Here is a 15,087-nt window from a genome sequence, read left to right on the forward strand (position 1 = left end):
AGAGAACAGGGGAACTGCACTTTGTTTCTAGACAGGTAGGTATGGGATGTGGTAGTAGGACCATTGCTCCTGTACCCAGGGGAATCTGGAGACCCAAAAGGGAAGTTGCATCAAAACTAAAATTAGGGCCAGTTATGTTAGCATCCCATCCAGGAAATAAGTGTGACGAGTAGATTATACTGTGGGAATTATTCCATGTCAGGGGATATCCAGCACAGAAGTTCTCAAACTCTTTTGGATTGTGTAACCCCGTTGAAGTTTCTCAGGGGGCAGATCTGGGAGGAGGGAAGAGCGTAAAGTAGTGCAACTGCTTTGGTACTTGCTCCACTCAAAGTTTAAAACCAACTGCCTAGTAGTTACAGCAGCATTTCTATTCAGGCAGCAGTGATACAGTCAATTGACTTCATGGCTCATTGTAATCCACCTGATTCCTTCTAAATTCTTCATACCACAGGTGTTAAGGACCCTCTTTCCTTTTTAAAGGTTTTGATATTCCACTAATCAAACTATCCTTCCATCTGCAATTCTGCAGTGTGTTAGCTGCTCCCAGTAATGCAACTCCTTTTTCAGTCCTGCAGACTGTTTTTAACTCTAGCTAAACATGTTAACACAGAATGGAAACATTAATTCAGGTGTGGAAATAACTTTCAGTGAACACTGGATGCACAGTCAAGATGCTCAATAAGGCTAGATTTTGTTTCATACATCTGAAAAAGGAGATGTACATTTAATTCTACAAGATTAATGAAATGACATCTTTTGATTCTTTTTTGCTTAGTTTGTTGTGTTTTTTATACATAGTATATAATATAGCAAAGTAATGCACATTCCAATAAAGTTGCATTTGTTTTTGCTTCAATCTTAAACTGAATAACACAGCCCTGGGCCCTTAGCTTATTTGTAAAGCTTCTAGTTTCTTTTTAATTGGAGAAAAATGTGTTGTGTTATATGTGATGAGGCAACACACCATCTACACCCCTTTTCAAAATCCTAGATCTGCCCGTGATACTGCTTAAAATTCTGTTCACCCTTATTGCACTGTGATATGGATAATAAAAGAATAGCGCTTTATGTCACTACAGCCACACTAAGTAAGCTCAGGCTGATTTGCTATGGTATCCCAGTGTTTCACCCTTTTCCCAATGGTGACTTCTTCTGTGAAATCAAAAAAGGGTGAGACTCTTACACACACAAGGGTAAATATATACCCACAGTAACAATGATGAGCTTGAATCATGTGTCTATCAGTGTTTTTTTGAGAGGCTGAGCTGGTGGCTCTTCATGGTACCGTTTCCCCTGCTCTTGTGGCACAATATAGTCTTTTACATGTTTGCAAGGGCTTGAACTCCATGATCTGGGAAGTCCTTTTCACTCTTCAGTCTCTCATACTTGACCTTAAAGCAGTGGTGTGCAATTTCTGGCCTACAGAGCCATGCTATCTGACCTCTGGGGCTCCTCATGGGTCCAGCAATTTGACAACAGGTGAACAGTTAGCAGTGCTTATTGCTCAGAGCCACAACAATCAGTGTTGCCACCATCCCACTGTCACCAAGTTTCCAGACCCAGAGGAAGTCCTGCAGTCTGAATGGCATGGCCCCGCACATCAGATCACACTGGCCTATGGTCTTTCCATGTCTGGATCTGGTGTGCAGGGTTGGGTTGGTGTATGGGGTCACATGACATGACACATTGCACCCATGGACCAACCCTACATGCTGACCCTGAACATAGGATCTGGACTTTGCACTGGCTCCACTCCACCCCTCCAGCCTGTGGGGGCAGAGAGGTTGAACATCGCTGCCTTAAAGTGTCAGGGCCAGATCCTATTCCACACATTATATGCCTAAGTGGACCTAGATCCTATTCCACGCTGACAAAGATCCTGGGAAACAAACAGTTGATGCAAAAAGTACACGGGTCCTCCTGCACCTCAGTGCATTTCAGTGATTTAGTCCTGGCTGAAGTGACGGCAAGGTACTTAGACATGCATGCACTTTTGTCAGTGACTTAAGCAGGATGAATTACAATCACGTTTGAGTGCCTAAAACATGGAATAGAAACTGGCCCTAAGAGTGTGCATGTATGGGGGAGAGAAAGATTTCCCTTTCTTTAGACTGTAATAAATCTTTCAGCACTCATTCTCTCTGTTGACTTTCATGATCAATAAAAGGTCAAGACCCATGAGCTGAGAAACACTGCATCAAAATATTTTATCTTATTCTATAGCACTTTTAGTTCTAGCCCAGAGGATGGAGGGCCTATGACCATTTAAAAAATCATTTTAATTGAACATTTGCATTTTCCTAATATTTTATATATTTTAAATAGTTAAATTGCTTGAACCACAGACCACCCCCTCCCCCCCCAGAAAACATCATTATTAAAATTACTGAGAAAAAGCATTAAGAAAAGATATAAAGCTGGTACCTCAGCAGCAGTAAGCAATGTGTTTATTGGTGCAGATATGCAGTTGTTTCTAGCCTCGCTCCAGGCCTTGTCACGACACACATAAGTTATATTTCCTCTCATGGGACCGTTTAAAATCGGACAAGATTTTGTTATTCTGTCTCCTTGCTTTCCAATGCCAACACTGCTTGAGCAAACCACTTTAGCTGTGTCTATATTGAGAAAAAGAGAAGAAAGAATGAAAAGAAATGGAATTCACCATCTTACTCATATTTTCCTTATTTGGGATCATTTTCCACAAGGATAGTCTCCAAATATATATATATATATTCCCACAGCCCTAAATGTGAAAGGCTCACAGACATTAATGAATGAAAGTTGGAAACTCTTCTATAGGACAGGAAGGTATTTTTATCTCCAGTATTGTGATGGAAAACTGAGACACAGAGAACTGAGTTATCTAGAGGTCACAGGAAGTACATGGCATTTCAGAGAAGAAAAACAAGATTTTCAGTATCTTATGGGTATAAACCCCACAAAGTTGAGAACTGTTTGGATCTAGGATTCTTATTTAAGACCATCTTAATCAGAACCCTCTAAAGGATATAAGCTTTGGGAATCTGCTCAAAAGCATCTCAAAATCTGATTGCTGTAGCTCCTAGGAAAAAATCAGAGATGCACATATCCTTCCAAGCCTTCTGAAGCCCGGAGAGAAGCTCTGCTGTTTCAGCAAGATTGACGTAGAAACTCAAACACCTTGTGTTACGTATTTATTGTCATTGAATGCATCTCCACACCTGCACATTTCAGGTGGGCCCCAAAAGATGATAGATGAAATACATGCATTCATTTTATTTATTTATAAAGTGTATTTTACTTATGAATGTCTTTCAGGGTACTTATATCTCAAATGAAACCATTTAGAAACCCTGTGTTAGCATTCACATTTTTGAGTGGCAAACTGACCCATGCCCACATTTGTAAGGTTTGTCCATTCAACTGTCCCCTGCATTCACTGGGATGGAGAACATTTCGTACGTGTGGATGCAGCACCGGAAACAATGGCAGCCTCATGCTGACTGAGCCCTTTCAGTTCTACTGCAACACAAATAGCAAATATAGACTAAGGGTCTGATTGTAAATCCTGGGCTGCCTCCAAAATCTGATGAACAATGACTCTCGCCACCAGTCTGACAGGACCAGTATAAATGCTATGGATCATTCATGTGAGTAATAACCTTCATGCCCTGGCCACTAAGGTGTTTAAATGAGAGCTGCATGTACAGCAGTTATGTGACCCTGAAATAGTGGTAGGTATTTGCCACCTCCAACTTACCGCTTTTCTAATGTAGGCATTATCCATTAGAGGAGGCTCATTTCTCCTACAATCTGAAACGATCTGAGAATGGGATGTCTCCTTGATTCCTGCAGTAGCTCTGAGCACCAGGGGCGCTTGTACACGTTATGCGTTGCGTACACACATGTTACTAAAAACTGCCATTTCACTAGGTCAGTTGCGTGAGCAAATATATGTGCACAATTTTTTTTGGTGGTAGATTTTGATTTATCGTGGCAAATTAGACCACCTCTGACATGTTTTAGTTTTATTCCCCCCAATTCAGGGGCTGATCCGCGCGAGTAGAAAGACCATGACCATTCTAGGAGTTGCAGTAGTTTGTTTGTGCAGTAGTTCCTTCCTCCCATCCCTACCCGATCAGCATGAATACTTTACCGCCGTGCGCTGTCCGAGAGCTTGGCACCATAGTGATGCTGCTGACAAAGCAGAATTTTTGTCCTGGGGGAAGTTCAACACTTTGACATTTTCCCTCTCCCAAATCAGAATGGGAAGTTGAAATAGCAAAACTTTTCATGAAACAAAAACTTCCATAGGAGTTGCAATTCAGTCACATTTGTAAACACGAATTTCCAGCTGACATGTAGCTGTGTTCACCTGAGCTGCTTTGGGACCAGTGGGAGCTGTCGCTGGAGTGCACTAAGTCCTTGTTTCTTCCTAGATGCTGAGCTCCCTGGTCTGACACTTCTCAGGATGCACCACAACCTCTCCCTAAATCTTGTAGAAGTTGAACTGCTGCAGTGCAATATGGGCATTCTTTGACTGTGCTGCATCCTGAGAGATGTAGTCTTGATGGGGAATCAAGCCCAAAAGGAAGAAGGGTGAGTGAGGCCCCCAAAGTACAGCTCCCATAAGACATTGTGGCAGCTCAAGTGGAAACAGAGTTGCATACTGAACTGAGTTAGAAGCAAACCATTTGCTGGGGTCATCTAGACCCAGCACTCTTTCGTGCTTATGCAGGGGGTCGGACTCGATGATCTATTGAGGTCCCTTCCGACCCTAGCATCTATGAATCTATGAATCTATGAATCAAAGCACTTTGCTTTAATTCTGACACTTGCAGAATAATTAGCGTTTTCTTGTGGAATCCACATTGTCCATCAAAAAAAGAAAAAAAAAACCCCAAAAAACCTGAGAGAAAATTCCCAGTCTACTGTAAATAAAGCCCAAGCTGGTGATTTAGGTAGCCTCAGTGCTACCTTACAGGGCCTCTGATTTAACAAATGCATGAATATTTTACATTCAAATGCTCCTTATCATTGCTAAGATTTCATCCTACCAGGGATAAGTTGTAGTTTCATTTCAGGACTTCGAATGGTTCCGTTGATGCGGTTTTGAAAGGTGCAATACGCCAAAAGATCTTTCTCGATGTTGCATGTCTTTTCTGTGTAATTATACACATAGCACATCTGGTTATTTTCTGCCACTGCAAAGAAATGTTTTAGGTATGTCAATATTAGATTTTGGTTCCATGGACAAGAAAAAGCAAGAAGTACTTTTAAAACTCTAGTTTCCTAATGCAATGAGATCCTCTAAGGGATAGATTCCTGATTTTCCAGCTAGTGATCTTCTCTGCTTATGATCCAGCTGTCCTACCCCTTATGCCATGCCTTCTCTCTCCTGATGCATAATGTAGCACCTTTTTGGCTTTGTGGCATAAGTGTACATTTTTCCTAAGTCATTCTTTATTGTACAGAAGTAGCAGGAGCTGGAAATTTTTGGAGGATCCTCTTTTGTTTGTTCCTGTCCCTGCTTGTGCTGCAGACATTCATCTAGGGCTCTTAATCCCAGGTTCTGCACCACCCTCCATTTGTCTCTGTTTGCCTCGGGTCAGTTGAACTGCTGAAGGTGTATGTGTCTTCTGTCTGTTAATACTGACACACAGAAAGATTTTGAAGCATACCATCAAGGAATCAATCTCTATGCAGTTGGACAATAACAAAGTAACCAGGAACAGACACCATGTCTTTGTAAAAACAAATCATGCTTGACCAATCTGATTTTCCTTATACAACAATGTGACAGGCAGTGGATGTGATATTCCTCAATTTTAGCAAGGTTTCTGATGCTGTCTCCCATGCCATTCTCACGAGTAAGCAAAGTAAATGTAGTCTAAATGAACCAGCTATAAGTGGGGTGCACAACTGGTTGGATCAACATGCTCAAACAGTAGTCATCAATGACTCAATGTCAAAAAGGGAAGACATTTCAAATAGGATTCCCCAGGAATCTCTATCTTGGTAAATGACTTGGAGGATAGGATTGTGTACACACTTAGTACGTTTCTAGATGACACTAGATACTTTGGAAGGTAGGATTAGGATTTAAAATCACTTTGATAATAATAAGGAAAACAGTTTTAATTGGATGACATTCAATTATGGAAGTGCAAAGTACTTCCCTTAGGATGGCACAATTACATGCACAAATACAAGGTGGAGTACGACTGGCTAGGTGGCCAGGCTGTAACACTGAATATAACTGAATATAAGTCACTGGTGTGCTATTGCAAAAAAAAAAAAAAAGGCAATGGCATACTGGACTGTATTAACAGGAATATCATCTGCAAGTCATGGGAAGTGGTTCTTCCACTATTTAGCACTGGTGGTGCCTAAGCGTGAATATTGTATCCAGTTCTGAATGCCACACTTTAAGAAAGACAAAGACAAACTGGAATAAGTGCAGCAGACACCGACTAAAATGATTAGAGGATTAGGAAACACGAATTGGAAGAAGTGGGAGTATTTAGCTTGAAGAAGAGAAGCCTGAAAGCAGATTTCATTATAGACCTCAAATACCAGAAAGGTGGTTATAAAGAGGGTGGTGATGGGCTATTCTCTGTGGCCAACAGTTCAAAACTTGATAGGAACAAAGGAAATTTAGGCTGGATATTAGGAAGAATTTTCCAACTGTGAGGGTTATGCTTTGAAACAGATTATCTAGAGAAATTGTATAATCTCTAGGGCTGTGCGAGGCTTTGGATCGTGCTTCAGATCTGGGGCCACTTCAGATGCTTCTGCGTCTGAAGCAGCATGCCCGGAGCAAAGCACTGGCTCATTCAACCTGTCCGAAGCGGTTTGGAGCTTCCAAAGTGTTTCAGAAAAGCTTCAGACGCTGAAAGTGAAAGTTAGAAGAGGGATGGGGAATGGGGGAGGGAAGGAGAGCGGGAGGTGGGAGGAAGACTGACATGTGTAGGTGGCCAGTGAGAAGGATTTATCTCTGGCTGCCTTTCCAATGACAGTGTCTGGGTGGAGGTACCTAGAAACAGTATAAAAGCCTCTGTCTGGAGGCGTGCTGTGCCTTTTGCAAGCATATTCCCACTGAGGAACTGGGTGAGAAAGATACCCTCGGGCACAGGCACCTCAGCTTGCTTGCTTTACGCAGTAGTTGAACTTGCCTGCTCCTTTTTGTTGTTAGAAAGGATTGGGTAGGATCTTAGCTGAGCTTAGCATCTCTTAGTACTATTCAATTCATTTCTTTCGATTTATTTTTGCTCTTTTTTTTGCGTGCAAACTTTGAAAAAAGAAAGCTGTGTTTTCCCTGCCAGCGTGATCCATCACTGTGGAGGGAGGCACACAGATTGCACGCATGCATGCACGCGCGCACACACACACACACACACACACACACAATATAAAGAAGAAAAATCAGATATACATAGGAGAAGAAGACAGACAGAGAGCGCACAATATTTACATAACTTAACACTGAAGCAAACAATGAAAGAAGAGTTCAGTGCATGCACACAACAGAGGGAATAAAACACACAACACAAAAGGATTCACACACACACACACACACACAGACCTTTTGCAACACAGGAAGGATTAACATGAAGCGTGCTGGAAAGGCAGGTGCCAGGTCTTCTGGCAGGGGAGGGAGAGGGGGCAGAGGGAGAGCTAGAGCTGCAAGCCCCCTCAACCCCCCCCAACACAGATGCCTTCTCTTCCCAAGCAGCCCTGACATCGGTGCTGCCAGTGGAAGCCAGGCAGAGGGAGCAGTGTCTGCACCTGATGTCCCCGCACCTGCACCACCTTCCCTCAGTCCAGAAGTGGGCACCAGCCATGGAATCAGTGTCTCCTTCACCCCAATGTCATCTCTCAGCATGAGCCTCCCACTGCCAGAGGAGGAGCTGGAACCAGGGATGCTGAGCGTGCTGGCTCAGGCAATTCTGGGGACTGAGGGAGAATCAGTTTGTGCTCCACACCCCTCACGTTTCCCCTAGACCCAGGTCTCCTCTGGAAAGCAGTACCTTGGAGGAGGCTGAGGTTGTGGAGGCAAGTGGCTCAGATGAGGCAGCTTCTCCTGCTGTTGAGCTTCAGTCTGCTGAGGAGTGGGAAAAGGTAGGATCCTCAGCATCAACCCAGAAGCGGGGGAGTAATGTAGTGTGGGAGCATTATGAGCTGACAGATGATCCCAGGTTTGCCATCTGCCAGCACTGCCGAAGGCACATGAGCCGTGGCAAGGATGTGATACACTTTTCCACCACAGCGATGCTGCTGCACCTGAGAAGGCAGCACCCCCTCGCCCTTCTTCCTGCTCAGCCTGGCACCAGTGCGAGTGTGCTGAAAGGGAAGTCCCCCACTTGCTCCAAAGCCCCCTTGCCCCCAAAGCAGAGACAGGACACCCTGGACCAGTGGGGGAAAGGTGGACAGAGGTGGGGGCACATTCCCAACGCGAGCGAGATCACCCAGAGCACTGGGGAGATGCTTGTGCAGTTCATAGGCCCAGCTCTGAAAAGTGCTTTGCATTGTAATTTGTTCCCTCTCAGGATCAGCCCTGAGAGACTGGAGGCAGAGTGTTGTTCTGGTGAGGAACGTGCCCCCACAGTAGTCGGGTTTTGTTGTCTTCGAAAGAATCTGGGGTGCAGTTTGTGGGGGTGCAGGAGATAGTTGGCAGGTTTTGTGTTTCGAGCTGTAGGAAGTTGGCTTCAGTTCTGGTGATGAGGTTAGGTGCTTGTTTGAATGTACAAACCACTTTTCAGAGCTGGGCCTGTGCACTGCACTTCATCAGCCTCCTAGATAGTAGGAACAAAAACTGTCTTTTTTGCCTGTATTGCGGGCCAGGCCAGCCTCTGGCTTCTTTACTATTCCTTCCATCCAGGACCACCTGCAGGTACTTCCTCAGCCTGACAAAGGGGTTTTCAACCCTAAAGCTTCCAAAGATACATTTTTAAGTACTTTTCCCCACCCCCCCATAATACACATATAGACATAAAAACACAAGATAAGCCATCACACACCATGAGTAACATAGGAGGCCTCACTGGGGCACACTGCTGTGTTGTGCAAAGGCCCCAGCACCAGGAAGGGCACACCTTAACACACACACACAGTGTCACCCACCCATGTCACAAGCTTTGCCTGCTAGTAGCCAGAGGTGCGAGGCCCCAGAAGACAGACTCCCTCAGTGAGACACACACAGCTGGCAGGCTTTGTGGCCTCAGCAGGGGCCACCGCCCCTGCAGTTTTCACCGCCCCCCTGCATTGTAACACATGCATGTGACATGAGTTTTGGTTTCAAGAACTTGGGGTGCAGTTCCTCCCAAACCCCTGCACCGATCTTCTTGAAACTTGGCAGGCTTCATGTGTGGCAGGCCACCACCCCTGCAGTTTTCACCGCCCCCCTGCATTGTAACACATGCATGTGACATGAGTTTTGGTTTCAAGAACTTGGGGTGCAGTTCCTCCCAAACCCCTGCACTGATCTTGTTGAAACTCAGCAGGCTTTGTGGCCTCATCAGGGGCTATCACCTCTGCAGTTTTCACCACCCTGTGGTATAACACATACATGTGACATGAGTTTTGCTTTCAATAATTTGGGGTAGCGTTTCCCCCAAATCCCTGCACTGATCTTGAAGTTTGGCAGGGTTCACACTCTCAGCAAAGGCTACCACCCCTGCATGTTTCACCCAAATCAGAGACAAAACAACCAAGTTATAGATATTTCATTGATCCCCCATTATACCCTATGGCCGGATCGAAGCGGGAAACTGATCTGGAGCTCCGGATCGGATCCCTGGCATCTGAAGCGGACGGATCTGAAGACAGATCTAATACCTGCCTACTCGCACAGGCCTAATAATCTCCATCCTTGGAAACTTTTGGCAACTGGATGAGACCATTTAGACAGGGATGATCCTGCCTTGAGAAGGAGATTGTACTAGATGACCTCCAGGTCCCTTCCAGCCCTAGATTTCTATATTATGATTTTATTATGTTTTTAGTAAAATTAATTATAACTGGACTTTGTTACATTTGTGATCCTCATTTATTTTAGCTATGGACGTAGAACAAATATATGACATTGAGGGGGTTACTGCAAATGTTTTGTCCTTCTACATTATAATAGGGGTGCTTACAAACATGGGGAAAAAACCCCCGCAGCTCTTGACTTTCAGCTCAGCGTGCCCCTGCACCAAGCGTAGTGCATGTCTAGAAGAGGAATTGCATCAGTTTGACCTGGCTCATCCAGCGTCTGTACAGGTCATGTGCAGAGCTTTTTGGCTCTTTTATCTAATAGCTGATTGAATCACCAAAAAGCATGCAAGCTATACAAATGCTGGGGAACCGGGTCAAACAGATGTGATTCCTCTTCTGACAAAGCACTGTTTTGCTTTGTTTTCTTCCGTGTCTGTCAGCACCCTAGATGTTCATTGTTTTTTTTTATTCTCAATACCATGATTTAGTTATTTTTGGAGTGATTTGGGAATATCTAGTATACAAAACACATTGAGCAAACTGTACTAAATGCAAAAGCACAGAATCACAGGCCTTCACACTGGAGAAAAACCAGTTGTCTATATCCCTGGGAAATGTAAGATAAATATTTGCATTATATTGTGGATTACTTGTGGAATAAATTTGACATTGCCCAAGGATTGGAGTTTTCATGGCTGCTTTTGAGAGACTGCTTCATGGCTTAATAGATCTCCATTTTAAAGAAATGTTTCCTTACAGGGCACCTCAAATATTGCTTAATTGTATGCCCTTGCACCTAAACCTGTGGGCCATCCTGTCTCTTCCCTTTGTCTTTTAATTGTATTTTATATATTTCTAGATGCTTATATTATCAACATGAACACTTGGGTTTAGTTACAGGGACCGAACTGAAAAATCTCACCCTACGTTTCAAACATATAAAAACAAATGTCTAGGAAATGTTGGCAAACTGTGTAAAACTGATCTGAAAGTCACTGGTGAAGAATAATGGTGAAATCCCAGAAAACACTTTGATGACTAACATTTTGTGTTCATACTACACACATTCAAATAAATGGTAAAATTCCCATTAACTGCCAAAGAGACAGATTCAGATTAATTTATACCTTCCGGATTAATTTATACCTATTAGTATTAAGCTTTTGCCAGGTGCTTCATGAAAACTGAACAACAGATCCCTGCTTACAATCTAAAATGAGATATAATGCAATGATTAAAGGAAACAAAGGACAGTACTCCAGATACGGCTTCACCAGTGTTGAATAGAGAGGAATAATCACTTCCTTTGATCAGCTGGCAACACACCTACCAATGCAGCCCAGGATGCTGTTAACCTTGGCAACAAGGGCACATTGTTGGCTTATATTCAGTTTATTGTCTACTATAGCCCCCAGGTCCTTTTCTGCAGAGCTGCTGCCCAGCCAGTCAGCCCCCAGCCTGTACTGGTGCATGGGATTCCTCTGTCCTGAGTGCAGGACTTTACACTTGTCATTGTTGAACCTCATGAGATTTCTTTTGTTCCACTCCTCCAATTTGTCTAGGCCACTCTGAATCCTAGCCCTACCCTTTAGCATATCTAGTATTCCCCCAGTTTGGTGTCATCTGCAAACTTGTTGAGGTGGTACTCTATAACATCTTCCAGGTCATTGATGAAGAAATTGAACAAAGTGGGCCCCAGGACCAACTCCTGGGGCACTCCACTTGATACTGGCTGCCACTTAGACATTGAACCATTGATTACTGAGCCCAATGCTTCAGTCAATTATCTATCCACCTTACAATCCATTCATTTTGCCTGTACTTCCTTAGCTTGTCTGCGAGAATGTTGTGGGAGACCATATCAAAAGCCTTGCTAAAATCAAGGTACATCACATCCACTGGTCTCCCCACATCCACAGAGCCAAGTCACCTCATCACAGAGAGCAATCAGGTTGGTCAGGCATGACTTGCCCCTGGTGAATCCATACAAACTGTTCCTAATCTCCTTGTTCTCCTCCAAGTGCTTAGAAATGCATTCCTTGAGGATCTGCTCCATGATTTCTCCAGGGCCTGAGGTGAGGCTGATTGGTCTATAGTTCCCTAGATCTTCCTTTTTTCTTTTTCTTAAATATGGGCACTATGTTTGCCCATTTCCAATCATCTGGGACCTCTTCTGATCTCCATGAGTTTTCAAAGATGATGGTCAATGTCTCTGCAATCACATCAGCCAACTCCCTTAGGTGCATCCCATCAGTCCCATGGACTTGTACACGTCCAGCTTTTCTAAGTAGTCCCTAACCTGTTCTTTCACCACTGAGGGCTGCTCACCTCCTCCCCAAACTGTGCTGTCCAGTAGGGCTGTGTGAAACGGCACTGTTCCATTTCGACTTCAGTTTCAAGGTCTGGAGGGAACAGTGTTTTGTATCGCATTTCATTTCGAGTTGAAACAGTGAGGCTGTTTTGATGCTGTTTCGATGTTACGCCTGACCATGGGGCTGGGGAAAGGAACTCAGCCCAGTTGGGCTGAGTTCCCAACCCCAGCCCCATGATTGGGCTGGGGAAACTCAGCTGGGCTGACTTCCCATCCCCTACTCGATCTTGCACTAGGGATGGGAAGTCAGCCCAGCTGGACTGACTTCCCACCCCAAGCGCTATGGTCGAAATGTTTTGACTATCCTTGTTATGTTTTGAGGCTATTTCAACGCCCTTTGTTCCGCTTTGATTTTGCTGTTTCGACCTTGAAATGAGTCAAAACGGTATTGAAATGAAATGGCTGGTGAAATTTCGCACAGCCGTACTGCCCAGTGCAGTAGTCTGGGAACTGATTTGCCTGTGAAGTCTGAGGCAAAATAGGCATTGAGCACTTCAGCCTTTTCTGTATCCTCTCTCACAAGGTTGCCTGCTCCAATCAGTAAGGGACCCACACTTTTCCTGGTCTTCCTCTTGCTACCAACATACTTATAGAAACCCTTCTTGTTACCCTTAACATCACTTGCTGGCTGCAACTGCACTTTGGCCTTCCTGACTTCATCCCTGCATGCCCGAGCAGTACTCTTATACTCTTCCCTAGTTGTTTGTCCAAGTTTCCACTTCTTATAAGCTTCCTTTTTGTTATTTAGTTTACTGAAGAGTTCCCTGCTAAGCCAAGCTGGCCTTCTGCCATTCTTGCTAGTCTTTCTGGACATCAGGAACCCTCAGCCAGGCTTCTTTAAAGCACTGGTTCTCAAGCTTTTTTGTACCAGGCCCCATGTGTAAACATCGAAAGGCAGTCCTGGCCCTTTGCCCCTCACTCTCGATGTGCTGCCCCCTGCCCTCAGGTATGGGGCAGGGTGGGGTGTATAAGGCATGGGGGGGCCCCAAGCAGCCCCTTGTAGGCTGCAACTCTGCTAGCCTGCAATGGAAAATCTACAATTTCCCAAGTTTTCTCCTTTAAAGGAGAATCTATTTTTAAAGTTTGTTTGTGACCTTTTCATACATTCTTGCAAACCAATTTGGATCGTGACCCACAGCTTTAAAGTACAGCCAGCTCTCTTGGACTCCTCTCCCCCTCAGACTGGCTTCCCAGGGGATCCTACCCATGAGTTCCATCTGCGAGTTGAAGTCTGCTTTTCTGAAGTCCAGGGTCCTTACTCTGCTGCTCTCCATCCTTCCTTTCCTCAGGATCCTGAGCTCAACCATCTTGTGGTTGCTGGTGCCCAAGTTGTCATCTACTACTACATTCCCCACCAATTCATCCCTGTTTGAGAGCAGCAGGTCAAGAAGAACTCAGCCCCTAGTTGGCTGCTCCAGCACTTGCACTAGGAAGTTGTCCCCAGTACTCTCCAAAAACTTCCTGGATTGCCTGCGCATTGCTGTATTGTCCTCCCAGCAGACGTCAGGGGGATTGAAAGACCCCATGAGAACCAGGGCTTGTGATTGGGAAACTTCTGCTATTTATTTGAAAACAGCCTCATCTAGCACTTCCTCCTGGTCTGGTGGTCTATAGTACACACCCACCACAACATCACCCTTGTTGCTCTCTCCTCTGATCCTAACTTGGAGACTTTCAACAGGCCTGTCTCCAGTTTCATATTGGAGCTCTGAGCAGTCATATGGCTTTTTTACATAAAGCACAACTCCTCCTCCTCTTCTCCCCTGCCTGTCCTTCCCGAACAGGTTGTACCCATCCATGACAGTGCTCCAGTCGTGCGAGCTATCCCACCACGTCTATTATTCCAATCACATCACGTCATATGCATTCAGAACAACTGTTTTGCAAGGCCACTGTAAAACATCATATCTCTTACCATATCTTTTACCAGGAAAAAATGTAGTGCTTTGAACAGTGAAAGTAACGTTGTAGTTTTCCATTTTGTTTATGCAGCATTTCAGCTCCTGCTGGGTATTGCACCTAATAAATGCTTCAATGGGATCCACGAAAATGTTTTGCTTCAGAGGCAAAGGAACAACTTCAACAGCTGTACGGGCAGAACTTGACAAGCTTTTTTGGAAGAATGTGCAGGTATAGGTACCTGAGAGTAACAAAACAGAAACACACCTCAGTCTATCGCAGTAGAACGCAGAACGGGACACACGGAAAAATACCTGGATTGTTTTTAATGAATACCTGGACTATTTTTAATGAACAAAAATTCCTGGATTGTATTTAGCTGTAGCTGCAGGCGCAGGACACATTTACTGCATAGGAAATTAACTTTACTAGAAGCAAAATGGAGCAGCTACATGATGCACAGCCTACTCTGTAGCAAATGACTCTAATCCAAGGTAAAGTTACCCTTTGAAATACATGTAGTAACTATACTATGTGGAATAGTTACTTTATAGAAAGTGCCAGGTGTCCGTTGTGGGGTATCTGGGCTGGGCTGGCCAGGTGTTGCAGTAGCTCCTACCCTGGGCAGCTGAGTCTGCTTCTTACTCTGGAGTAAAATCCATAGTAAATTATTCTGGAGTAATCATGTTGAGTGTGCATGCTCTGCATGGCTGTGTATTATGGGTTATATGCTATGGAGTTAGATTGAGAGAGACTGCTGAAGAAACCAGTTGGGAAAAGTGAACAATGACCCTGAGACAGAGCATCCCTGCAAATACTCACATCTAGAAGGGAAGGAAAGGGATCAAACTAGGGAA

General features: G+C 44.4%; 1 protein-coding gene across 13 annotated transcripts in view; it reads right to left on the reverse strand.

Annotated features, from left to right (window-relative positions):
• Positions 1 to 15,087, reverse strand: part of ADGRF5 (adhesion G protein-coupled receptor F5) — a 120,697-nt gene that overhangs the window by 13,016 nt on the left and 92,594 nt on the right. For 11 of the 13 annotated variants that reach the window (XR_003091727.1, XM_025191435.1, XM_025191439.1 and 8 more), the window contains 3 exons: positions 14,247 to 14,471; positions 5,040 to 5,186; positions 2,428 to 2,618 (listed from right to left, as the gene is read on the reverse strand). Coding sequence is in view for 12 of the 13 variants with exons in the window: in XM_025191435.1 (XP_025047220.1) it covers positions 2,428 to 2,618; positions 5,040 to 5,186; positions 14,247 to 14,471 (563 nt within the window). In the remaining variant the exon portion in view is untranslated. The remainder of the gene's footprint in view (positions 1 to 2,427; positions 2,619 to 5,039; positions 5,187 to 14,246; positions 14,472 to 15,087) is intronic. The other 2 variants (XM_025191445.1, XM_025191444.1) reach the window with 2 other exon arrangements.

Source organism: Alligator sinensis, unplaced genomic scaffold (assembly GCF_000455745.1).
Source record: "Alligator sinensis unplaced genomic scaffold, ASM45574v1 scaffold1666_1, whole genome shotgun sequence".
Taxonomy (NCBI): Eukaryota; Metazoa; Chordata; order Crocodylia; family Alligatoridae; genus Alligator; species Alligator sinensis.